Source organism: Astyanax mexicanus, chromosome 9, assembly GCF_023375975.1.
Source record: "Astyanax mexicanus isolate ESR-SI-001 chromosome 9, AstMex3_surface, whole genome shotgun sequence".
In the NCBI taxonomy this organism is placed as follows: domain Eukaryota; kingdom Metazoa; phylum Chordata; class Actinopteri; order Characiformes; family Acestrorhamphidae; genus Astyanax; species Astyanax mexicanus.
Genome location: NC_064416.1, coordinates 35,246,277 through 35,274,185, shown reverse-complemented (window position 1 = coordinate 35,274,185; position 27,909 = coordinate 35,246,277). Strand labels below are relative to the sequence as shown.

Here is a 27,909-nt window from a genome sequence, read left to right as displayed (position 1 = left end):
TGCAGTTCTTTGTGACCTCTTAGATGAGGCGTCGCTGCGCTCTTGGTGCAATTTTACTCGGCTGGCCACTCCTGGGAAAGTTCATCGCTGTTCTACATTTTTCGATATTTGTGGATAGTGGCTCTCACTGTGGTTCACTGTAGTCCTAAAAATTAAGACATGGCTTTATAACCATTTCCAGACTGACAGATCTTAATTACTTTCTTTTTCTACTTTCTTTGGACACTAGCATGATGTCTAGTATTTGAGTATCTCCTATTTAAGTTATATTTTGTTTGAGAACAGGTGTGGCAGTAATCGGGTCTGGGTGTGATTAGAGAAATTGGAACTCAGGTGTGATAAACCATAGTTAAGTTATGTTTAACTAGGGGGGGGGGGGGTTGAAAGAATGAGGTCAGCTGACTACCTGAACATACTGAATATAGACCAGGTTATTCCAATGGATCAATGGATTTGTTCTTCCCTGATGACACGGGTATATTCCAAGATGACTTTGCCATGATTCATGGGGCTGGAATGCTTGAGAAGACTACGTGCAGCGGTCAGACTCTACATCATCAATGATGCAAGATCTTAGTAAAAAATGAATGCAACACTGGATAGAAATAAATCTTGTGACATTGCAGAAGCTTATCGAAACAATAACCTTTATTTTTGGTAGTAACTTTTTGTTTGGCCGGACAGTGTTTGTTAAAAGTCATGGGAGACGATATCATCATGTCCATTGACAATATCAACTTTTGCCATGTCCCAAAGAAGCCAAAGAATGCCACACTGTCTTGTGGGAAACGTTATGTGGATGTGATTTCTGCCAAAGTTGCTTCTTTGGTCACATGGACCACCAGTCACAATCATTACTTCCCATCCGAAGTCTAAAGATTCTGTCTGAAGTAAGGTTGATCAGACACTGAAACTAAACCTTTAGTATACATCAGCTCAAAAAACCCAAAAAGGAGTTCCAGCACCCCTAAAAGTGAAAGTAAAAAGCTATTTTAAAATGGACAAGCAAAGAATGGTTGAAATCTTAAAAAGAATGTAATTAAACGAAAATAAAGGCAAGAGTGCAAGGCTTTGGGGTACATTCTAGATCAAGTCTCAAGTGTTTAGGCTAGAATCAAGTCAAGTCATAAGTCTAACAGATTTGCTTGTCTCTTCATGTATCCCCACTGTAGGTGACATACTCCAGGTATACACTTCACACTGTGGAACGAGGAATGTTAAATTCCCACACAGATGACCTGAGGTAATGAGGTACCAGCTTATCATCAATTTGCACACTGCTGTCACTTTTGGCATTTCAGTATATTAGCAAACGTTAATGAAGAACTTGAAGAATACTTCCATGAATTCCAAAAAGTCCATCAAGTTCCTTTCCAACACTTGTCAAAATGGAAAAGAAGGGTCTAAAGCGTTTCTTGGTGGAAGGCACCACTATAGAACAAACATGTCAGAATCATGGCGCGAAATGTAATCTTGGGGCAACACAAGCCAAGAAAAGTCCATGTGCAATCATTCTGCGATACTGCAGGCTGTATACAACACATGTCACATGTAGACACTGCGGGGCTGGCCAAGAGGGAAATCTACAGGGGGCCCACAGAACCCTGTTTGAGCTTGATGCTCTCTTTGCCGGGCCTCTGTTTCCCCTGCTGTTTCCAATCAGATCTTGCGCTTCTGGACTGAATAAATCTGCTCTATACAGCCCTTATGAAATAAGATAGAGTTTAGGGATCTAATGCAATCCATAAACCTGTGGCTCCCAACTCTGATACTTACCCGAGGACCCCTGGGTTTGGGATTTCAGTGTTTTCCCTGCTCTAACAAACCACATCCAGTCAGAAAGGGCTTCACAATAAGACGATTAGTTGGATTAGATTTATTAGAGAAGGCAAAACAATGAAATATAGAGGAAGAAGGTTTTGCGGGACTAGTGCTGAATCCATAAAAGAGGATCAGATGTACACTTTATATATCCAAATGTTTTGCTCTGTAAGTCCAAAAATACACAGACACAGCTTGTCTATTCACAAGTCACAAAGTACAAGTCCAAGCCAAGTCACTAGCCTTTAGACTAGAGTTCAAGTCCAGTCATAAGTCTTCAGGTTAGAGTCCGAGTTGAGTCATGAGCTCAGTAAAGAATCTTTTGACTAGAGTCCAGATCAACTGTCTCAAGCCTTTAGACTCGAGTCCAAGTCAAGTCTCAAGTCTTTAGGTTAGAGTCCAAATAAGGTCTTACAATTTTAGGTTAGAGACCAAGTTAAGTCTCAAGTCCTCAGGCTAGAGTCCAAGTTGAGCAAAAATTGCTTAAGGCTAATTGCATAAGTCCAATTCAAGTCTTAAGTCTTCAGACTAGAGTTCAAGTCAAGTGAAAAGTGTTTAGTTTAAAGTCCAATTTGAGTCAAGGGTTTTTAAGCTAGAGTCCAATTCAAGTGACACGTTTTAAGGCTAGAGTCCAAATGAGGTCTTACACTTTTAGGTTAGAGATCAAGTCAAGTCTCTAGTTTTTAGGCATGAATCCAAGTTGAGTGAGAAGTTCTCAGGCTAGAGTCCAAGTGAAATGAAAAGTATTTAGGCTAGAGTCCGAGTCAAGTCTCAAGTCCTCAGGCTAGAGTCTAAGTCGAGTCAAGAGTCTTTAGAATAGAAACCAAAACAAGTCACTGGTGATTAGTAGTCCAAATCAAATCATTAGTCACAAGAATGGAATCCAAATCAAGTCAAGGGACTCTAAGCTAGAGTACTAGAGTTTAAGTCTCTTGCCTTTAGAGGAGAGACCTAGTCAAGTCAGGAGTCTCTTGGTAAGAGTTCCAAGTCAATCCAAGAGTCTCTAAGCTAGAGCCTAACTCGAGTCACAAGTCTTCAAGTTAGATTTCAAGTCATTTCTCAAGTCTTTGTGATGGAGTTCAAGTCATATCATGAGTCTTTAGGATAATGTCCAAGTCTCGAGTCAATATAACACAATATACATTTTTACTGTGCTCACACTAGCAGGCGAGAGAGTGTAAAATGACCATTCATTCCCTTTAGAAAAATGCAGTTAATTTGTGGCCATAATTTAGCGACAGGCAACGGTCCACACCCCGACAGAAATCTTCAATCTGTGTTACGCACATAATTTTATAATGCAATTGTAAGGGAAGAAGCTACAAATTCAGAAAACCATGAACTATATTCCTTTGCTGTACAATTCCCTATCATAATGAGCAAACCAAGGGATTCCAGACTTTGCTTGCCCTCTGTCTCCAAACCACCGGTGACCCCTGACAACCAGTTATTAGGGAGCTTTGATGAAGATACGTCATCCATCTCACCTCCCCACTGACACACACATAAACACAAGCTCCAGATGTTGGCAGTTAAAAGTCTAGGTACATTATGTACAGTATGTCCAGCTCTTCCTCACTTATGAAGGATGATCCGTGAAGGAGAATGGGCAGGTTGCAGGGGGAGCGTGGAGTATTTACGGACATGTATTTATTAGCCTGTGTGACGGAATGTGAGCGGCAGGATTCAACAGCTCCACAGGGGGGCTGTGTGAAGCAGACCTTCAGGCAGAGTCTAGAGACCCCCTCTGATTCGCTGCCCACAAGGTTGCCTACATCAGCCTGTAAACACTGTAAATACCATTTCCACTTGAGCTCGGAAAACCATAAATCACTGAACGTGAAAACTTCAAGGACCTAAGGAGAGGTGGTGTTCATGTCTTGCCTCAGACTTCATTGATCAAAAAAAGAAAGAAAGAAACTTTCCATACCACAAGGGGTCTGGAGGGAGTAACAGAAACCTGCTTTTACGGTAATCCAGACGACGATCAACATCAGACTGTCAGATTTGCATTACACAATAGGAATTAGAGGGCATAGAAGTGTATAAAGACCTGTGTTTTCTGGAAAAATGGTTCTCAATCCAATACTTGTGAGAGAAGAAGAAGAGAAGGGGGAGTTGGAAATGCGCTGTGGGGGTGATTGTCCAACATCCTGAACTCACTAGTGCTTTTGTCACTAAATGCAATCAAATCCTAACAGCAAAGCTCCATAAACTCCACTGTAAAAAATAAAACTTAAAAATGTTCTGCTTATTGTGATTTTTAAGTCAGCTGAATGAGAAATACTGAATTGCACTCTAAAATATTGCAAACTAATCACCCCAACGTACTTTATTAAGTTTCTTGTTAAAAGTTGGTCTAACTAAATAATCTGTGTTGTTAAAATATACTAATTGTAGTTGAACCCTAGTCAAGGCCAAACCAACCACTCTGCACTACTGCACATGCTCAGTTTGACACTTTTTTTTGATTGGGGTCTACGGAGCAATTCTGCAGGGGTTTTCACTTGATGTTAATCACGCTATTTGCATATTGGGCGTGTCCTTCCACTTCTCACTTACCATCAGTGTGTTAGCATTTTCCACAAGCTGCCTTCACTTGGAATTTGCATATGTGTTATATAATAGTAACTGTCTGGCTTCTGTGTTGAAGACTGTAAGAGCAAGTTACTATATTTTGTGTTGCTGAGGCCATCTGGTTACATTTGCATTAAATGCAATTGTTTTACATACCTGACAACAAGGTGGTTATATAATAATCATAAATTCCAAATACGCAGTTGCTATGTTATATAAACAAAAAAAATAGTGTTGAACCTGCTTTTGGTTCATGTAAAACATTTCATTGGTGCAACTTATTTTTTCAGTTGGTCCTGAAGGATAGTCATCAAAACTTGCAAAACACATTTTCAGGCCAACTAAAGACACAAAAAGTATGTTTTGAATTTGGTGAGATTTTATATTTGAAGTTTCAATGCATGTGAAAAATGAAGGATCTGAGCTAAAGATTTCTGGTTGGCACAACTGCATGTGGTTTTCTTCAAAACTTAAAATACTGAGTTGGTCTCAAAACTCAGTACGTTGCCTTAATATTTTGAGTTTTCTCAACTTTTTTTATTTTTACAGTGTAGTAAAATGCCTTCACTGTAAAACATTACAGCCATATTAAGTTATGTGAACTAATTTGTTCTTTTCAATTCAAATTACCATGAGAAGTTTAGGATATTGAACTCAAGTTCCTTCGTTTTAAATAAAAATAACTTAAAATAACATATTGTCTTAACTTCCTGTGAGTTATTCAAATTTGCCCAAGTTTATTCAACTTACGTTTTTAAGTTATTGGTTAAAAAAAGGAAAGTGGGAAGATTTGTAAATGCAGAGAGTTAGAGTGATAGGCAGCAAGTTAGAAAAGACTGGAGTACTTTTTACAACTTTAAAACCGTGAGCACATTGGGCTAAACACTTTTTAACCGACACACAGCAATTAATAATAACAAGAAGCAAAAAACTAAAGGGGATTACTTTCAGCTGCGGAGGGACACGCCTATCTCCGGACTCCTTGAGTGCAGTGTGAGTCACACTAAACACTTTAAAAAAGTAATTCTGTGTTTTAGTCCGGAAAACTAATATTATTTAGTTGAGTGAACTCATCGGCCAGTACAACTCAATTGTTTTCAACCGGAAACCTTAAAAAAGTTGAGTGTTGAGCCGATGAAAAAATGTGATTTCAACCAACTTTTAGCTCTTTCTACAGTGTTGGTTCATGCAGCTTTCCTATAGGCTCCTGACACCATATATTTGCATATTGGGTGTGGCCTCTCCCTTACTTACCATCTTTGAGTTGTCTGTTGTCCAAAGCTACCTTATCCTGGGTGTGCAGTAATTATAATATACATGTTGATTGGCAGGTCTCAGTGTTGTAGAGCTGTAAGAGCACATTAACTTTATTCTGTGTTTCTAGTGATCACAGTATGCTGACCAATTTTTTTCCGGTTCAAAAAAATATTCTGAGACAAAGTTTTTTGGCAAACAAAATTTTTCCTGAGACAATTTTTTTTGGATTCACAAAAGATTTTGAGACAAAATTTTTTGGAGTCAAAATTTTTTCGGCTCACAAAATTTTTCAGAGACAAAAATTTTTATGGTTCACAAAAACTTTTGGAGACAAAGTTTTTAGGTCCACAAAATTTTTCGGAGTCAAATTTTTTTCAGTTCACAAAATTTTTCTGAGACGAAGTTTTTTTGATTCACAAACATTTTTGAGACAATTTTTTTTTCGGTTCACAAATTTTTTATTTATTTTTTTTTTTAGAAGTTTTTTTGGTTTACAAAATTTTTCGGAGTCAAAATTTGTCTGAGACGAAGTTTTTTTGGTTCACAATTTTTTTTCCGGAATCAATTTTTTTTTGGTCCACAAAATTTTTCGGAGTCAAAATGTTTTTTGGTTCACAAAAAAATTTCGGAATAACATTTTTTTTGGTTCACAAAATTTTTCTGAGACTACGTTTTTTAGGTTCACAAAAACTTTTCTGAGGCAAAATTTTTTTGGCTCACAAAAAAATTTGGAGACAAATTTTTTTAGGTTCACAAAATTTTTTTAGACTAAGTTTTTTTGGTTCACAAAATTTTTCTGAGACGAAGCTTTTTTAGTTCTCAATTTTTTTCTGAGACGAAGTTTCTTAGATCCACAACATTTTTTGGAGACAAAGTTTCTTAGGTTCACAAAAACGTTTCTGAGGCACAATTTTTTTGGTTCACAAAAAATCTTTCGTAGCCGAATATTTTTTGGTTCACAAAATTTTTCTGAGACAAATTTTTTTTGATTCACAAAAAGTTTGGAGACAATTTTGTTTTCGGTTCACAAAATTTTTCGGAGTCAAAATTTTTCTGAGACGAAGTTTTTTGGTTCACAAATTTTTTTCCGGAATCAATTTTTTTTTGGTTCACAAAAATTTTTCGGAATAAAATTTTGTTTTGTTCACAAAATTTTTCTGAGACTACGTTTTTTCAGTTCACAATTTTTTTTTCGGTTCACACAATTTTTATGAGATGAAGTGTTTTTTTGTCCACCAAATTTTTTGGAGACAAAGTTTTTTTGGTTAACAAAATTTTTTAGACTAAGTTTCTTTGGTTTACAAATTTTTCTGAGACAAAATTTTTTCGGTTCACAAAATTCTTTTTAGACAAAATTTTTTCGGTTCACAAAAAATTTTTAGACTAAGTTTTTTTGGTTCACAAAATTTTTCTGAGAATTTTTTTTGATTTACAAACTTTTTTGAGACGAAGTTTTTTGGTTCACAAAATTTTTCTGAGGCACATTTTTTTCGATTCACAAAATTGTCCTGAAACAAAATTGTTTGGTTTCACAAAACATTTTCGGAGACAAATCTTTTTTGGTTCACAAATTTTTTTCGGAATCTAAAAAGTAATTCTGTGTTTTAGTCAGGAGAACTAATATTATTAAGTTGAGTGAACTTACCGGCCAGAACAACTCAATTGTTTTCAACCGGAAAACTTAAAAATGTTTTTTGAGCCGATGATAAAGTGATTTCAACCAACTTTTAGCTCTTTCTACAGTGTTGGTTCATGCAGCTTTCCTATAGGCTCCTGGCACCATATATTTACATATTGGGTGTGGCCCCTCCCTTCCTTACCATCTTTGTGTTGTCTGTTGTCCAAAGCTACCTTATCCTGGGTGTGCAGTAATTATAATATACATGTTGATTGGCAGGTCTCAGTGTTGTAGAGCTGTAAGAGCACATTAACTTTATTCTGTGTTTCTAGTGATCACAGTATGCTGACTTTGAGCTACAGATTTTACTCTTTACTGGGTTTACTCCAAGATTGCTCTAGTATTAAACTGTCAGTATTGGCAACATCTTGAGTTGATACAAAGGTTTTTATCAAGTTGAGTTAACTCAGCTTTTTAAGGCAGCAGGGGAAGTTATGTTGCTGAGTTTAAACAACTTGAAATGTTTTACAGTGTTCCCACGACATTTACTCCAACAAAAGCAAGATAAATACACTTCAGCTTTGGAAGTGGGCTTTGGAACCGAACATTTTTTTCGGTTCACAAAAATATTTTAGACTAAGTTTTTTCAGTTCACAAAATTTTTCGGAGTCAATTTTTTTTCGGTTCACAATTTTTTTCTGAGACGAAGTTTTTTTGATTCACAAAAAGTTTTGAGACAAAATGTTTTCAGTTCACAAAATTTTTTCAGAGTCGACTTTTTTTTGGTTCACAAAATTTTTCAGGTTCACAAAAAACAATTCGGAGACAATTTTTTTTCGGTTCACAAAATTTCTGAGACAAAATGTTTTTGGTTCACAAAAATGTTTGGAGAAAATTTTTTTCGGTTCACAAAAATGTTTTAGACTAAGTTTTTTCAGTTCACAAAATTTTTCGGAGTCAAAATTTTTCTGAGACAAAGGTTTTTTGGTTCACAAAATTTTTCTAAGACGAAGTTTTTTCAGTTCACAAAATCTTTTCGGAGTCAACTTTTTTTTGGTTCACAAAAGATTTTCAGAGACAAAATTTTTTAGGTTCACAAAAAAATTTCTGAGACGAAGTTGTTTTGGTTCACAATTTTTTCTGAGAAGAAATTTTTTCGGGTCAAATTTTTTTTGGTTACCAAAGTGTTTCTGAGACGAAGTTTTTTCAGTTCACAAAATTTTCGGGTCACATCATTTTTTGGTTCACAAAAATTTTTCGGAGACGAAATTTTTTAGGTTTACAAATTTTTTTTGAGACGAATTTTTTTCAGTTCACAAAATTTTTCGGAGTCAAAATTTTTCTGAGACAAAGGTTTTTTGGTTCACAAATTTTTTCTAAGACGAAGTTTTTTCAGTTCACAAAATCTTTTTGGAGTCAACTTTTTTTTGGTTCACAAAAGATTTTCAGAGACGAAGTTGTTTTGGTTCACAATTTTTTTGTAGACAAAATTTTTTGGTTCACAATTTTTTTCCGAGACAAATTTTTTTGGTTCACAAAATTTTTTGGAGTCAAATTTTTTCTGAGACAAAGTTTTTTGGTTCACAAAATTTTTCCGAGACAAATTTTTTTGGTTCACAAAATTTTTTGGAGTCAAATTTTTTCTGAGACAAATTTTTTTGGTTCACAAAATTTTTCAGGTTCACAAAAAACAATTCGGAGACAATTTTTTTTCGGTTCACAAAATTTTTCTGAGACAAAATGTTTTTGGTTCAAAAAATGTTTTGGTTCACAAAAAAATTTCAGAAACTAAGTTTTTTTGGTTCACAAAATTTTTCAAAGACAAAATTTTTATGGTTCACAAAAACTTTTGGAGACAAAGTTTTTAGGTCCACAAAATTTTTCGGAGTCAAAATTTTTTCAGTTCACAAAATTTTTCTGAGACGAAGTTTTTTTGATTCACAAACATTTTTGAGACAATTTTTTTTCGGTTCACAAATTTTTTATTTATTTTTTTTTTTAGAAGTTTTTTTGGTTTACAAAATTTTTCGGAGTCAAAATTTGTCTGAGACGAAGTTTTTTTGGTTCACAATTTTTTTTCCGGAATCAATTTTTTTTTGGTCCACAAAATTTTTCGGAATAAAATTTTTTTTGGTTCACAAATTTTTTCTGAGACTACGTTTTTTAGGTTCACAAAAACTTTTCTGAGGCAAAATTTTTTTGGTTCACAAAAAATCTTTCGTAGCCGAAATTTTTTTGGTTCACAAAATTTTTCTGAGACAAATTTTTTTTGATTCACAAAAAGTTTGGAGACAATTTTTTTTTCGGTTCACAAAATTTTTCGGAGTCAAAATTTTTCAGAGACGAAGTTTTTTTGGTTCACAAATTTTTTTCCGGAATCAATTTTTTTTTGGTTCACAAAAATTTTTCGGAATAAAATTTTGTTTTGTTCACAAAATTTTTCTGAGACTACGTTTTTTCAGTTCACAATTTTTTTTTTCGGTTCACACAATTTTTATGAGATGAAGTGTTTTTTTGTCCACCAAATTTTTTGGAGACAAAAAATTTTTAGACTAAGTTTTTTTGGTTCACAAAATTTTTCTGAGACAAAGGTTTTTTGGTTCACAAAATTTTTCTAAGACGAAGTTTTTTCAGTTCACAAAATCTTTTCGGAGTCAACTTTTTTTTGGTTCACAAAAGATTTTCAGAGACAAAATTTTTTAGGTTCACAAAAAAATTTCTGAGACGAAGTTGTTTTGGTTCACAATTTTTTTCTGAGATGAAGTTTTTTTGGTTCACAAATTTTTTCAGAGAAAAATTTTTTTGGTTCACAAAATTTTTTGGAGTCAAAATTTTTCCGAGACAAATTTTATTGGTTCACAAAATTTTTCTGAGAAGAATTTTTTTCGGGTCAAATTTTTTTTGGTTACCAAAGTGTTTCTGAGACGAAGTTTTTTCAGTTCACAAAATTTTTCGGGTCACATCATTTTTTGGTTCACAAATTTTTTTCGGAGACGAATTTTTTTCGGTTTACAAAAAAATTTCTGAGACGAAGTTGTTTTGGTTCACAATTTTTTTGTAGACAAAATTTTTTGGTTCACAAAATTTTTTGGTTCACAAAATTTTTCCGAGACAAATTTTATTGGTTCACAAAATTCTTCTGAGACGAAATTTTTTAGGTCCACAAAATTTTTTGGAGACAAATTTTTTTGGTTTACAAAATTTTTCGGAGACAAAATTTTTTCGGGTCAAAATTTTTTTGGTTACCAAAGTTTTTCTGAGACGAAGTTTTTTCAGTTCACAAAATTTTTCGGGTCACATAATTTTTTGGTTCACAAAAATTTTTCGGAGACGAAATTTTTTCGGAGTCGACTTTTTTTTGGTTCACAAAATTTTTCAGGTTCACAAAAAACAATTCGGAGACCATTTTTTTTCGGTTCACAAAATTTTTCTGAGACAAAATGTTTTTGGTTCAAAAAATGTTTTGGTTCACAAAAAATTTTTCGGAGACAAAATTTTTTCGGGTCAAAATTTTTTTGGTTACCAAAGTTTTTCTGAGACAAAGTTTTTTTCAGTTCACAACATTTTTTTCTAAGACGAAGTTATTTTGGTTCACAAAAAAATTTGGAAACAACATTTTTTCGGTTCACAAAATGTTTTTGAAGACAAATTTTTTTCAGTTCGAAAATTTTTTCGGAGACAAAACTTTTTAGGTTCACAAAAATTGGTCCGAGACAATTTTTTTCCGGTACACAAAATTTTTCTGAGACGAAGTTTTTTTGATTCATAAAATTTTTCGGAGACAAATTTTTTGCGGTTCACAAAATTTTTTGGAGACAAAATCTTTTCGGTTCACAAAATTTTTCGGAGACAAATTTTTTTCGGTTCACGAAAATTTTCGGAGACAAAATTTTTCGGAGACAAAGTTTTTTTTGGTTCACAAAAAATTTTGAGAAAGTTTTTTCGGTTCACAAAATTTTTTGGAGACAAAGTTTGTTTGGTTCCCGAAATTTTTTGAGATGAAGATTTTTCGGTTCCCAACATTTTTTTGAGACAAATTTTTTTTTTTAGTTCCGAAATTTTTTTGAGATGAAGTTTTTTCGGTCCCCAAAATGTTTTTGATGATGAAGTTTTTTTAGTTCACAAAATTTTTTGAGACAAAGTTTTTCTGTTTTACAAAACAGAAAAAACTTTGTCTTCGAAAAATTTTGTGAACCGAAAAAAAAGGCTCAAAAAATTTTGTGAACCGAAAAAACATCTCAAATTTTTTTGGAAAGCGATAAAACTTGGTCTCCGAAAAATTTCAGGAACCAAAAAAACTTTGGGAACCGGTTCCCAAAAAACCCATATTTCACTGTCATGGATGGCATGTAATACATTCTTTTTAGAAGTAAAATATATATATATATATATATATATATATATATATATATATATATATATATATATATATATAAAGAAAAACTAAATGTATCATAAATTATTTGAGCAATATTGTATAAATGAAGTAAAGTTTACTAAAAGAAAGGATTGACTGAAGATCAGTTCACTTAGTTACTCTATGTAACATTTAAGTCTTGAAACCAAGTTGAAGTTACTTCAATTTATCTGAAATTTAATTTACTTAAAAAAAGGCAATTGCAGAAAGTTGTGAAACTTTTTTTAAGTACATGTTACTCATCATTTGTTTCAGTGTAGGAGGAATTGGCAATGGCTAAACTGGTAAAAGCAGTGAGTCGCTCATTAGTTTCTAGTTCCATCAGTCTTGTGGCCCCAATGCAAAACTTTGACAGAAAAAATGGCCAGAATTGCTTTAAAATTCATCTTCGGGACTGTTCTTCACTGCGTTCTCAGAAGACACTGCCCACTGAAGAGAGAACCTTATTGTGCCTCCCTCTCCTCCACTGTTGGTGTAGGTGCAAGTGGTATTTTGTTTCAACAGCACGTTCCGTTCCAAGATGGCAGATGTCTTGTGTCACCAGCGGCTGACCTTCCACTGTGTCCTGTTCCGGGACAACAAGGCCAGTCATTGCGACTGTACTGAGCCTGTGCTATTAAGACATTTCCACATTCATTACCGCCTCTGCATGTTTCACACCGGGAGATACCCACCTTCAGACTGAAACTATGTGCACTGGGGGAAGACAAAGAGCAGCACACACATCTGTGTCATGCATCTGCTGGTATTCACCGCCCGAAGTGTCCGAATGTTTGTGGTCACCCCTTAAAATGAATGCATTTAGCATTCTTTAGGTTGCAGCCATAGCTGACGCAGCTTTTCAGGTTCCTGTAGAAGAGCATTGCTGATAGAATAGCACTCTCTGGAACAGATGGATCAGATAAGAAAATGGAAAGTATTGGCACCATGTCTAGCGCCAGACATGGGTAAGGGTGGGATAAAGCCCCCAGCATTGATCTGTGGAGCAGTGGATCTGTGTTCTCTGGAATAAAGAATCACCCTCCAATACTTTTGGGATTTGGAGATGAGGTCAGTGGTGATCATCCAACAATGCTCCAAATTCTAGTAGAAAGCATTCACTGGACAGTAGAGACAGTTAGTCCAACAAAAGCAGGATATTCAGAAGAAACAAGCAAGAAGCAGGTGTCCCAATACTTTTTTTTTGTCCACAGACTGCTGCAGTAGACTTTGATTAAGTCTGGTCTTCTTTTCACATGGATTTTTTTGTTTAACATTTGTGTGTTTTTTTGGTTTTTTTCTTTCTAATTTTTCCCTATTTTCTCCCCAATTTAGCACAGTCAATTACCCAACCCACTCACTAGGACTTGGCTCTGATACATCAGCTCACAGACGCCCTGTGCTGCGGACATTACCCTAGGAATGATGTGGGGAGAGAGCGCCATCTACCCACCCGGAGGGAGCAGGGTTAATGTTGCTCACTCTGAGCGCCAGCAGCTTGATGGCAAAGCTGCATGGGCTGGGGTTCAAACCCGCAACCTCCTGTTCATAGTGGCAGCGCTTTAAACTGCTGGACCACTCTGCGCCCATTCTTGTGTTTTTTACAGTTGCAGCTTTGTTTTATAGACTGTTGTCTCAAAGAGTTGAATACTGCTATCCCAAAGACGAAAGGACTACATTTTATTGTATCCTGTGACTTTTGCCATGCCCTATAGAAGCTAAACAATGTTGCATTGAATGTGGATGTGATTTCTGTTGGAGTTGCTTGTCTGCTAGCATGGAAAATTCCAGCAAGACACCGCCAGTCACAATCATTACTACCCACTGCACTGTCCACTGTGGGTGGTAATGCCTTGTATGATGTATTGCATTGTGAATCGAGGAATGTTAAAGGAATGCCTCCCTCAGAAAATGAGTCTCATCCATCTGGAACCCACTATCAGGCCTCACTCCCACTCCAACTCCAGTTATTTGCTAACTGCTATGAGCACACTGGCCAACGTTCCACCTCACTCACACGATAACAACTCACAACTTAAAAAAATACAGGTTGTATCCTGTATCCTTAACATTCATGAACCATTGACATACTGTTAAACCCATGACTTGCTGCTTTTGTATAAAAACAATAATAAAAAAACAAAAAAGTTAAAGTGTATTAAAATGTGAGTATTATTTTTTAATAATAATGTTTTATTATTATTTACATTTCTAAACTGAAAGCAGAAGCATCTCCGAGTGGAGATAGGAATAATATATTTTGTTTAATGGTACCAGTGTTCTGGAACGACCATCCCTGCTAAGCCTAATATATATACATTCTAAAAACTGGGGTGTCAGGTCACTTTTCACAGGAGTCCTTCTTCTGGCCACGTCACGCGTCTTTACATACTTACGTCACACGTACAGCCTCTAAAAGAGGATCCGGCTCAGTTTTACTGAATGCAAGCGGCTGGTGGAACATTGGAGACTCCAGAAGGGGAAACTCAGATCTCAGTAGCTCATTCACTCATAGTAAAAACTAAGAAACGAAGGAGTGAAGTTTCTGACTAAGAGCGCTCTCTCTCTCCCTCTCTCTGACTGAACATAACCTGGAATCGGATTCATCCGCTCTGAAAGGAGACCACATCACACCCACCCAGTTTAAAATGATTCTTCCGCATGCTCTGTGTAATTACTCATTCTCACCAGAGAGGGCTCTAAATCCCAAAACGTACGGACATCAGCTTTAAAGTACAAGGCTGACGGTTACACTAATTTTAGGCCACTGCACAAAAATACCTGCAAAACTCTGCTGTTACACTTCTGTTGTTAGAAATGCAAAGAGGGACCAACTACACATTAATGACTATACATTTAAAATAGGATTTCAAGTCTTTTATGTCATAATGTCATTATGTCTTCACCAAGAGTGACCTATCCTCAGCGCATCACAGGACTGAAGTAAAACAGAGGTCTGGAGGAGGTCTTCTTCTGTTCTGGGGACCAGAGAACCCTGTTTAAAAACTTTTTGGGGGTCGGACAGCTTGTTTAATCTACATTCTGATGACAGAGACTTTCCATGATGGCAGCAGCAGTCGGTGTGACCCTAGACAATAATTACTTGACTGGAAGTGAGGGCCAGCCAGAGGAACGTGAGGAAGCTGTGGAAATTAATAAAGCACTGACTCATCAAATACTGAATTGCTTTATTGTCTAAAACACCAGGCCACTCCAGCAGGATTAGATTAAAAGACAAATGATTTATGCTAATCCAGATCCCTATCACTTTAGACTGACCTCATAAAGGGGTTCTGCTTTAGAATTTGTTTATTATAAATGAGCGTATTTAGTATATTAATTTGTAGTTTTAACACCTTACAAATCATTCATCATCAGCTAAATAACACAGCACATAAATACCTTGCTTTGTGTTCTATACAAATCATTTATTTCAAAATCAAGGTTATTAAAAATCATTTATCCTGCTTTTATTGGAATAACTATCTCTACTGTCCAGAAAAGGCTTTCTACTAGGAGCTTTGCTGTAAGAATTTCGTTGCAATTACTGACGAGGGGTTTATGGCATTAGTTATACTGCAAAAATTCAAGTCAGTCTATGGTACTTTCTGTAATTATAAGACTCTAGACCCCTTTATGCATACATTTTGGGATTGTCAAGAAGTAAAAAAAAACTGAAGAACTTTGAAAGTATCCTCAAGTACAGTTTCAAAGACCATTAAAAACGTTATGATGAAACTGGCTTTCCAAAGGAGTGGTATGATGTTTTCCAAAAGCAGTGTGTAAGACTGGTGGAGGAGAACATGCCAAGAAGCATGAAAACTGTATTTAAAATTTTAAAAATCAGGATCATTCCACCAAATACTAATTTCTAAACTCTTAAAACTTTATGAATATGAACTTGTTTTCTTTGCATTATTTGAGGTCTTTTTTGTAATTTCAGCCATTTCACATTTTCTGCAAATAAATGCTCTAAATGACAATATGTTTATTTAAAATTTGAGAGAAATATTGTCCGTAGTTTATAGACTAAAACAACAATGTTTATTTTACTTAAACATAAACCTATAAATAGCAAAATCAGAGACACTGATCTAGAAACTGAAGTGGTCTCTTATCTTTTTCCAGAGCTGTATGTACAGTATATATTATAAATAAAGGCCATAAGTAATTATGCAAAAGGATAATAGATAATAACCCACATCAAAGTGTGGGCAGGTTTCTGCATGTGTGAAAGTATGTGTGTATAGAGAATCTGGTGTTTATTTTCTCTACCTGGACATGTGGGGTCAATGTTTGATTTGTTTGTCAATCACTTTTTTCCTAAGCGTGACCACGCCTTCTTATGATACAGCAGTATACAGTTTTAATAGCTGATTTATTATATATATATATATATATATATATAACAATACCAATATTATCTGTTGGTATTAGACACTGAAAATGTAGAAATATAAAATTCAGATGTTGGATGTCTTAAACTGTGTTGAATTGTTTAATTGTCTCAAACAGAGTTGCTTATGTAATGTATGTGTGAAAAATGTGGACCAGAATCTAAGTAAAATTCACAACGCTATATGGTTTAATATTTTGATGAACCGGTAACTGTGAAACATTGTTAAATTATTTTACAGTTATTACAGTTTTAGTGTATATAAGGTAATTTGCTTATTTTTATTATATTTTAATCTATTCATCTAATTTGTATTACTTTAATTGAATGCCCCCTTAAAAATGCCTCATTGATGCTTAACTAACCATCAACTAACAATTAACTGAATATCTATCCAATGCATCTGAACTCTGAAAGCTGAATGTAAATGATTCTTAATGCTTATGCTATCCTTAACCCTAACTCTGAATCAACCCTAAAACCTAACCCTCACATTAACATAACATGTCAATCTAACCACAAACCTAACTCCTAAAAGTTAATCTTAGGGCTTAGGGTTGGGTATAGAGTTATATTCAATAGAGAATAATTTAAATTCCACAAAGAATTTAGTTTAATTTAATTAACATTTAGTTGAATGCTAGCTGAACATCTACGTAGCATCAAAAATGGACCATTACCATCAAATTTACCATTTTTTGTTTATACTCTTTAGTTTCTCTTTAAATTTATGGAGACCAAAGAATGATATTCAGGCCAGCATTACTGCAAATTCTCCCAAGAAGAAGACAGGTTTTACAAAAAGAGTTTTTGGTCATCCTACCATTATCTCCACTACAAAACTAAGGAATATTCTAAAAAAAATATTCAAAGAAAATTCAAACACTAAATGCAGTATCATTCAATTGCTTGGAATTTTCTCAGTCAGTTTTATGAGAGTTAATTACTTAACGTGTTTGAGAGCATCAGTTGCACCATGTTGTGAAGAGGTAGAGTTGGTATATTTAAGGAGTGTTTTAATACTCAACTAAGAAAAAGAAAAAAAAAATGAAATGCGGTCACTATGACCATCAAAAACATAATGATGAAACTGGCTCTAATCAGGACCGCCTCAAGAAAGGAAGAGCAAGAGTTTCTTCTGTTGCACAGGATAAGTTCATCAGAATTACCAGCCTCAGAAACCAAAAGTTGACAGCACCCCAGATAAGAAGGGGTTTCCAAACTTTTGTTTAATTCTGTATGTTTTGGCTGACTGACTGTTTTTTGATAAAATGGGAACATTTGTGTTGAGATTTATAGGATGATTTGCTGACAGAAAATGACACATAACACATTCTTACGAGTGGATAATTCCTTTTCATTCCCAACCACTGTTTAAGAGTGATTTAGGAAAATCCAAAATTGCTATTTTTAGTTCTCTTAAATCTCTGATTACTTAGTTTTCACTTTGTTTTCCCTCTTTTCCAGTCACCCCCACATCCTTCTTCCCCTCATTCTCGTAACTGAAGGAGCTGCAGATTTCTGCCATTACACCACACAGACTGCCTCCAACGAAGCTGGGTGTCTCTCTCTCTCTCTCTCTCTCTCTCTCTCTCCCTCTCTCTCTCCCTCTCTCTCTCTCGCTCAGTGTGTTTATATAGACTGTGGAGCAGCTCTCTGCAGCTCATTCTCCATTCAGCTTCAGCTCTCGGCACATGCTGGAACGCAGCCAACACATTGCTCAGCATTTAAAAAGGACCAGTCGAGAGAGAGAGAGAGAGAGAGAGAGAGAGACATAGAGAGAAAGTAGAGAACTACATTCACTCTCCATTCATTTAGAGCACACTCTCGCTCTCAATCAAACTCAACCCAAATACTCTCTCACACACACACGCTTACACACTCACACAGCCAGCATGCCACTGTGGAGGGTTCTCCAGGCCGTGTGTCTGGTGGGTTTAGTCGGTGTGGTGGTCCGGGCTCAGAATTATGGGGATGAGATTGAGGTGAACTACGCAGACGCCTACTACAACGAGATCAATGAGGGAGATCAGGCTGAGGGTGAGTTCACCTCTGGAACTTTCTACACTTTACTCTATTTTAACTTATTAACCTGTAACTTTTCACCTGCTGTAGGCTTTAACCTGTAAAATGTACAGTAACATTCTCTGAACATTACATTTAAAGTTCTTAGAGAATTTAAGCTGTCAAGTTTTTGGGATGTTCTGGTAATTGGTCACTGTTTTAATTGTGTCAGTGTTTTAATTTGAATTACTTTTAACTTTAACATCATGTAACATTTTAACATTGTCACACGTTTTCACAACATTTCCTTGAACATTATTTCTGTAATGTTACAGACAAATCTTCCTGAATCCTTTTCAAAATGTTGTTAAATGTTTTTTTAATAATGTTCTCTATAAGCTGGGCTGTAACCTGTAACATATAGTCAGTCTATAGTGTTACAAGTTGATGTATTCTAAACTGTAACACAATTAACAGTCTAATGTTACCTGTAACATACAGCCATTCTGATTAATACCCTGTCTACTATAAACAGTAACACATTCTGTAACTCATTACCTACTCTGAATTGTAAAATACAGTTAGTATACTGTAACTTGTGAGAAAAAAAAATCTGTAAGAAAGTGTATTGTAACCTACAACATAGTTAAATGATAAATAAATCCAAATAAAATCAATCACAGTGTTCATGCATCTTGGCATGTTCTCCTCCACACTTACACACTGCTTTTGGATAACTTTATGCCTTTACTCCTGGTGCAAAAATTCAAGCAGTTCAGTTTGGTTTGATGGCTTGTGATCATCCATCTTCCTCTTGATTATATTCCAGAGGTTTTCAATTTGGTAAAAAAAAAAAAAAAAGAGCTGTAGGTACTACATCCTAAACCATAACTAATTTGGTAAATCATAACCTACTCTAAAATGTTACAAAAAGTCAGTATGTTGTAACCTCTAACATTTTGTACCTCAAATTCTAATGTAAACTGTAACAATCTTGTAACAAACTTGTAACTTGCTGTAATTTGTAAAATACTATAATTTTCTTGTAAACAGCAACAAATTCTTTAACATATAATGTACCTCTTGAGTATTACATTTTATGGCATTTAAGAATATGCAATACTAATTTGATTTAGGGTTAGGCAATATGACAATACGTTATCTTATACTGGATACTATACATATATATATATATATATATATATATATATATATATATATATATACATATATATATGTGAATCACAATATACTGTACTTTTCTAAGCATGTCTTTTTAGTATTATCAGTATTTAAAGAAGACGGACCAATTCTTTACAATAAGGGTCGCAAATAATAGTACTTAACTACAACTCTCAGCTGATTATAAATTGACATTAGTTGATACATTATTAAACATTATTAAATATTAATGCTTACGAATGTTGCAAATAATAATGAATTGAGATATTAGCTAAGCAATCCGTAATGACTAATAATGTCTTAACTAGAATTATTTAATATTTAGTTAAGGCATTTTGTCATTAGTACTGTTAATTAATGAACCCTTTTGTAAAGTGCTACCGCATACTTATCACAGAGGATGTAATTAATTTATTAGTTAAGACAAAGTGCAGCAAAATTCGACAATTTAACAAAACAGCTTTTTTCTGCATGTCAAAATAGTGTATTGGTGTTTAATCTATACTTGTTTTATCAGGGCTTGTAGGTACTGTGTGAACATGTAGGGATCGGTCCTCAGTGAACGGCAGAGACAAACCTCCCTCTGTATTTCTCTAACTCACAAACAAAAACACACCAAAAAGACCTCAAAACAAACAAAAGCCCTGGCAGATTCCTCCCGCCAAATGAGCTCAGCAGGGGGAGAGAGAAAAGAAAGAAAGAGAGAAAGAAAGAAAGAGAAAAAAAGATAGATTGGTGTATTTTAACAGACCTGACGCTCTGACACTTACTTAAGTTCTTGCAAAGGTTTTTGCACAATGAAGTGGTTACAGGGCTTAGGAGTACTTTGCCTTTGATCTTAGTACTCCACCCATTTAGACAAAACACCAACAATAGCCATCATAAGAAGTGACCACCACTTGTATCCCACACTATAATTTATTTGGCAGAAACAAATTAGATAAGGAAAGTCTGGAATCCCCACATTTCCAACATAGACATGCACAATTCAACAATTCTAAAGGATTATAAGGAGTTAGAACTACGGCTGCCCCACTACCCCAACAAGTTCTTCATAATCTAAACATACAGTTTCCCTTTACCTTTATGAGACTGGCAAAAAGTGTGGAGCTCTGGGTCCCTAGGTGTGGACCCTATAGCTATAATCCTTCAGTACTGGTCCTACACTGTCAGAGGAAAAAGGTGCTATATGTATATTTTAGGTAGATAGGTTGGTAGGTAAAGAGGTATGTAGGTTGGTAGGTAGGTAGATCAGTCAGTTCGCTTGCAGGTAGGCCAGTAGGTAGATAGGTAGGTATGTAGGTTTGTAGATGGGTTTGCAAATAGGTTGCTGTGTTGGTGAGTAGGAGTGTGGGTATGTAGGTCGGTATGTAGGTAGGTAGGTGGGTCAGGTGGGTGGGTAGGAAGATAAGATCGGTAGTTAGGCAAGTTGTTCGGTAGGTAGGTATGTATGTCAGTGGGTAGGTCGGTGAGTAGGGCGCTGGGTAGGTAGATATGTAGGGGGTCAGGTAGGTAAGAAGGCTGCAAGATAGGTAGGTGGGTCGGTGGGTAGGTCAGTCAGTCAGTAGTAAGGTAGGTTGGTGGGTATGTGAGTAGGTCAGTAGGTATGTAGATACTTTATTGATCCTGAAGGAAATTTAGAATTTTGATTTAGGATGTTTGTATAACAAAGTACAAGCAATGCAAATGTTCGGTCAAAGGTAGAACACGATCTTTCAGGTCCAACTATGTCTCTAAAAAGTAGGGGAAAACAACTGCAAAGGATTATAGTACAAATATGTTCCTTAACTTAAGGCATTGAAGGCATGTGCCCTGCCTATTTAGGAACACTAATGCTTTCAGTTTAAAAGGAATCTTAAGAAAATCTCAAGAAACTGCTCCTTTACCTATGTTTTCTATGTCTTCCTTTTAACCCTCTAACAGAAGCCCCCACCTCCAACCCGCCACCTCCCTGCTCAGCCCCAGAGTTCAGCAAGTGGGACAAACTCTTCACCATGCTGGAGAACTCCCAGATGAAAGAGAACATGCTGCTGCAGTACTCAGACGACCTGATGAAGGTGGAGCTGCGCTCCCTGCGGGGTGAAGTGCTGCAGTTTGTGGCGCAGTACGGCGGCTCCTGTGCAGCGGCTGTGGAGAGCGCCGCTCGCAGAGCAGGGGTGCAGGCTGACCTCCAGCTGAAGCAGGCCCTGGATCGGCTGAGGGAAACAGCTGCTGAGCAAGGGGAACAGCAAGAAGAGGTGCTGAGGAGGATCCTGGAGGCTGGCGGAGAGCAGGCTGCCCGCCTGGACAGACTTGAGAACAGCTGCTTGAATGGAGCGGCAGAATGGGGAGAGCCAGAGATGGGCGGACGGACCAAAAGCTTCCAGACCAGGCATGCCACAGAGGATGGGGGAGAGAAGGGGAACAAAGGGAAGCTGGACATCTCAGAAGAGCTGCAGAGTCTTCGGGAGCAGCTGGAGCTCTACGTGAGGGCCACGTCCACTCGAGTGTTGCCAGCAGGTATGTTCAAGCAGGTCTTTTATTTATACAGTAGTTTTAAAAAGGACAAAAAGCAGTGTCCACAGTAGTTCTGCACTGGACTAGAAAGATCTTAAGTACGTAATGCAACATTAGAAGGTTGCAGGTTCAATTCCTAGAACTGGCTGGGTGCTCCTCGTAGTGTCCTTGAGGAAGGTTCTTAACCTTCTACTGATCTGAAGTTTAGTCTTAAAATATTTTTGAGAAGCCAATTGACTCTAAAGTCTTTCAAATACGAAGTTGACTCTAAAGCCTTTCAAATCCTGACCTGACTACAAAATCTATCAAGTCTATAGTTCAATTAAAAGTCTGTCGAATCCAGATTTGACTCCAAAGTCTGCTAAATCTAAAGTTAATTCCAAAGTCTTTCAAGTCCAAAGTTGACTTCAAAGTCCTAAGCAGAGCCATTTAGCGACTGTTGGCCAGGACACAATAAAAAAAAACATGAAATATGAAGAAAACAGTGCTTGATGTGACAAATTTTGGGTTCAGCACTGTAAATATTGAGCCATAAAGTTGTGATTTACTTACAGCAGCTGCAATATTAGCCATTAGCCAACATAGTTAATTACTGGTCCACTGGATCAACACAAAATCATTACCCACTGGGGCCCTACTTGCAGATTGCAGAGTTTCCAAAGTCCGAGCGCATAATAACATTTAACATGCTGACCGACATCAAGATATCTGTGGAGCGCTTGTTCAGAATCCAGCAAGTGAGCCAGATGCAATTCCCTGCTGAGATTAGCCAGAAAGCATTTAATCCACACGTGCCCAAGCAGTCGGTGTTATCCGGCCAACGAAAGCTGGAACAAATGAGAAGCAGAAGGTGGTCTATTCATCTGCAGGCTAGGAGACCACACCAAAGCGGCTGGTTGGTGGGGGGAGGGGGCCAAAGAGATTGGGGCATGTTCAGAACAGACTTCAGGAGTTCCTCAGGCTTGGGGAGAGATGGCTCAAGAGACTTTCTCAATGAAAAGATTATGAAGTCTGAGGTATGTAAGACGAGTATACCATATCTGAAGCTGTCACTGCTGAATAATAAGCTGAAGAGTAAAAATAAAACTCGAAACTGCAAAAAAAAAAAAAAAAGCTTGCTTAACACCCCACTTGGACGAATACACAAATCTTTGATAGATAGATAGATAGATAGATAGATAGATAGATAGATAGATAGATAGATAGATAGATAGATAGATAGATAGATAGATAGATAGATAGATAGATAGATAGATAGATAGATAGATAGATAGATCTGGCTCTAAAACAAATTAAATGGATTAGGGGTATTATGGCACTTTTTGACAAGGTTGTATCTATACTACTTAATTTAACTGGTGGTAGCTGTGTTTGCGGAAAACAAATCAGGTACATGGAACCAAGTACCAATACGCAAGTACATTTTAGTAGAATGGATCAGTGTAGGTAACATGCAGCAGGTACTATGCAGTCATTAGATAAGAAGAAGAGGTAAACTGCAGGGTTGAAAACCTTCAGTGCCAGGCTTGGACAGCCTTGTTACAGAACCTTACAAAATATACTGACGATTCGTAACATTTCACAGAATTGATGTCTTTGACAACCTCTTGGAACCAGAGATCTAAAAGGCTGGCCAGGTGTCTTGTTTCAATTTTCAGAAACAGTCTTTCTGTAACTGAACTTACAGTATGTACGCACACCAATGACGATATTTACAGTGGTCCCTAGCCATTTCCTCCTAAACAAATGAGGTAATGAAACCACAGCACTAACATAAAGAGCGCCCTGGCTCTTCCAACCAAAGAGACAAGTGCAGTTGTGACATTTGCTATGGGAGGAGGTGGATCTTTTCTCTTTTAGCTGGAAGACAGCCACAGGGACCTGCTGTTTACAGTATGAAAGTCGTTAATAAGATAATCTGACAATGCATCGAAAAAAGGGAGGATTTGTGGCTGATTACATCAATGCTTGACCTTTTCATTAGAACATATTTCTGCACTTGGGATTGTTTATCAAGTATGTTTTAAAATGCTTAATACATCACTGTCAACAGTTTTGGCACTGACATCAGTTTTGCACTGAGAAGTCTAAATTTGATTGTCTTTAGTTGGCACGATTTATCTCAGAGTCTAAAGACATGTGGAACTGGATGACACGCACTATATGGAAAAAGTACTGGGACACCTGCTCATGCGTTGTTTCTTCCAGAATCAACAGTATTAAAAAGAGTTGTAACCTGCTTTTGTTGGAGTAACTGACTTTGAGAATTGTTTTTAGGATTTGATTGAGCTCCATCATTCCAGACAACACAATTCCACTGCACTGCAGCTCAGTGCTGAGCGATTATACCCTTCTGGCCTATGCGTGGCATTAGGCATGGTACCAGCTGAACTGATATCATAGATCTATATGCAGAAGCATTTGAAAGTTTGGAACACACAGAATTATTAAACAAAAGTGTTAAACAAACCAGAATATGTTTTATGCTTTACATTCCTCTATAGATTATTTTTTGCTTTGATGCCAGCTTTGGCCACTTTTGGCATCCTCTCAATCAGCTTAATGAGGTAGAATATGGAATGGTTCTCCAACAGCCTTGAGGTTCTGAACACTTGTTGGCTTTTTTTCCCTCGGCCAACTTTTCCAAGTGTTCCAACCCAATTCCCAACTTCCCAACTCATTCCAAAAGTCTTGGCTGGAGAGAACACTGTTCCATTGATCCACAGCTCAATGCTGGGGGGACTTATACCCCTCTAGCCTATGTTTGGTGTTAGGCGAGGTACCAATTGGTTCACTATATATATATATTTGCTCCAGATTCTTGTGACCATGTATTGTCCAGTTATTTTTGAAGATCTATTAAGGGACAAAATAAACTTCTATTTCTTTTCCCACCTTCTCTTCCAGGTTGCGACATGGCTCTGTTCTTCCCCATGCGTTCTCCGAAGACGCACGCCGAGATCATCCCCCAGCATTCCATGCAGACCAATGCCTTCACAGCCTGTCTTTGGGTCAAACCCACTCAAGTTCTCAACAAGACCGTCCTCTTCTCCTACGGCACCACCACCAACCCGTTGGAGCTGCAGCTGGTGCTGAATGGGCAAAGCATCCTCTTCACCGTTGGAGGGGAAGCACACCTGGTGGAGGCCCAGGGGGCGGTGGAAGAGGGCAGCTGGACACATCTTTGCGGAAGCTGGAGCTCCGAGCAGGGCCTTGCCTCGCTTTGGGTCCACGGCCAGAAGGTGGCAAGTTCTCCCGGTGTGGCTGAGGGCCACCAGCTGCCCACCGGCGGGAACATTATCCTAGGCCAGGAATACTCTGCCGACGGCCTCGCCAAGAGATTTGGCTTCCAGGACATTTTTAACGCTGAAGAGGCGTTCACTGGGAAGATGACCGGGGTTAATGTGTGGGACCGTGTGCTGGGGAAGGACGAGATTTCCCAGCTGGCACGGGCAGACGGGAGAAGATGTGGCAACCGTGGCAATTTGGTTGCATGGGGCGTGTCTCAGATCGTGACAAAAGGGGGTGTTGAATTGATCTTCTAACTGACTGTGCTGCTTAAAACGATTGATAAATAAGCAGTTTTGCTACCATGGCAGAGCATATTTGGGTGATTTCTCTACTCCAGCACCCCAGATTCAGCTAATCAGGTAATAAGTATAGGGCTGGGCATAATGACTAAATACTCGTATCTTGATATGCTTAAGAAACTCATCCCCAACTCATCCTAAACGTAAACCCATGCATAAAATGATTAGATGGAGCCCCATCATTGCAGAGGAGACAGTTCTGAAACCAGGTGCCAATTAGTTGATGTAATGCTTTCTACATCTATTCCAGAATGTTCTAGATTCTATTGTCAGGGTATAGACAAGCTTTTTACAGAGTGTGCTTTTGTAAATCTGTGTCAGCAATGGGTGCAACCTAAAAAAAACAAGCTGAATGAGTTGATTCCAAGGGGTGTTCACAAAACTGTACCAGATTATGGTGTTTGAGATGAGGTCCTTTAATTTGGATATATCTATGGCTTGATTTGCATTAGACCTGTTGCGTACAAAGCTGTTGAGTTCCTCTGTCCATTCCTCTGGAAAGCAAACCATTTCCACATAATCTAAACATGTATGCCCTGTGTAATATTTAGAACTAGTAGACAAAAGAAAATATTGATATATTGAAGTTTTACAATATTTTATTTTGCTTTTATTTATCAGATCTCAAATAAAAAGTACAATTTCTTTCACCCAGATTTTAGAACTATGACAGTTTACCTTAAATTTTCTTTGAACAATCCAAATATATAGCCTTGCTTACAGTATTGGAATATATTGTGATATATTTAATCTAAACCCCTCTATTATGCTGCAGAAATAGCCCCCACACAGACATCCCACAGGTCAGTTCAGCAATCTTTACCTTTAGCTTTGGCAAAAGTCATAGGACACCATTATATGGCCATATTTAAACTTCCATACAATATACAGTATTTTTTATATTTTGCCCAGCCCTAAACCAGAACCTTGCTGAGTTTTTCTGGGTGCAATGAAGTAGAGAAAACACTATAATATGTAGAACCGGGTTACTCCAAGACCAGGACTGCTATACTCCATGCTCCAATTCTCTCTGCAATAAACCCAAATCAACAGCCCTCTATAATAACCCACACTGTTTCAGATAAATAAAGCCCTCTCCCTTGGGGAACAAATGTTTCCATTTAAGTTTTCCTCGGAATGATGCAGCCTCAGGAACGCTGATGAAAGTACCAAAGAGCAAAGGATGGAACAATGCGTCTCTTAAATGAGTTTAAGATGGACTGTGTCCAAGCCCGTAAATGTGCTGCCACTAAGAGTGGTTATTCTCTTTTTTATTAAGACTGCTTTCCTTTAATTATGATCCCATATCTTCCAAACATTCGCTGTGTATTTCTGTGCATTTCTTATAGTATTGTTCAAAATGTTTACATTCAGATCTGACCATCTTCGTCACATAACCTTTTCATCCTTCCGTGTCTTTTATTTTGTTCATGTTGTTATATATCTTTTGAGTGGTTTGTTCTGAAATGTATGTTGCGGCTGAATAATGCTATTAATGCTATTAAGCAACTCTGATCTTGTTTGTTCTTAAATACTTTAACATTTTGATAATGGAATTGTGTAAAATGTTTACAAAGTCCCTGGGGACTTTACCTTGGTTTCTGATAATGTGATGAAATGTACCATACTGTAAATTGTTTTTTTTTTTTTATGCTAAGAAGTTGAAATGAACATATATTGTATATAGATCTTCATTGTCTGTTACTGGAGGTTTGAAAATGTGGTGTTTAATAAAGAAAACTATTATATATAGTAAACCTGCAGTCTGGAGAGTTTTTCTTTAAAAAAAACCCTAAAAAACGCTTCCAAATATATAAACTAGGATTATTTCACTAGCCAAAACTTCATGGGACAGCACTAGGTCATGAGAGCCCTCCACTTGCTTACATTCAATTAAGGTAATTTGGTTTTCCATCCAGTGGCCCTACCTTTGTGCATCTCAAAAAATTTAAATATCCTTAAAAAGTTACTTTACTTTAGTAATTCAGTTTAAAAAGCTCATATATTCTATAGATGTATTACACACAGAGTGATCTATTTTAAGCGTTTACATATATTTAATTGTTGATTATTATAGTTACAGCCAATTAAAACCCGAAAATCAGTGCCTTGAAACATTTGAATAGGACATAAGACCAATTGGTACTTTTGGCAGGGTGGGCAGTGTGCCAAGTCCTGCTGGAAAATGAAATCCGCATCTCCATAAAAGTTGTCAGCAGAGGGAAACATGGAGCACTGCAAGATATTTCGGGAAAACACTGCACTGACTTTAGACTTGGTTTGGAGAGCCATGTCATCTGCTGGTGTTGGTCCACTGTGTTATATCAAGTCTAAAGTCAGTGCAGTGGAAATGTGGATTTCATTTTCCAGCAGGACCTGACACACTGCCCACACTGCTTAATGCGCCAGTTGGTCTTATATAATATTCAATTTTTTCTTAAACTGATTTTTGGGGTTTTCATTGGATATAAACCATAATCTTTTCAATGATATTAATTTGTTTTGAGATGCATTAGTTTGGTAAACCTGCAGCATGGAAGCACAGCATATTAACAAGAGCATGTAGAAAAAT

At 36.8% G+C, this 27,909-nt stretch overlaps 2 protein-coding genes across 2 annotated transcripts in view; one reads left to right on the top strand and one right to left on the bottom strand.

Moving 5' to 3' along the window:
- The window catches only part of veph1 (ventricular zone expressed PH domain-containing 1), a 247,504-nt gene that overhangs the window by 174,023 nt on the left and 45,572 nt on the right, over window positions 1–27,909 (bottom strand). The gene's annotated exons all lie outside the window — the stretch shown is intronic.
- ptx3a (pentraxin 3, long a) lies at window positions 17,712–27,094 on the top strand. Its single transcript, XM_007232095.4, has 3 exons — window positions 17,712–18,105; window positions 21,175–21,750; window positions 24,655–27,094. The coding sequence occupies exons 1-3, from the start codon at window positions 17,961–17,963 to the stop codon at window positions 25,290–25,292; spliced, it is 1,359 nt and encodes a 452-aa protein (XP_007232157.2). The 5' UTR covers window positions 17,712–17,960; the 3' UTR covers window positions 25,293–27,094.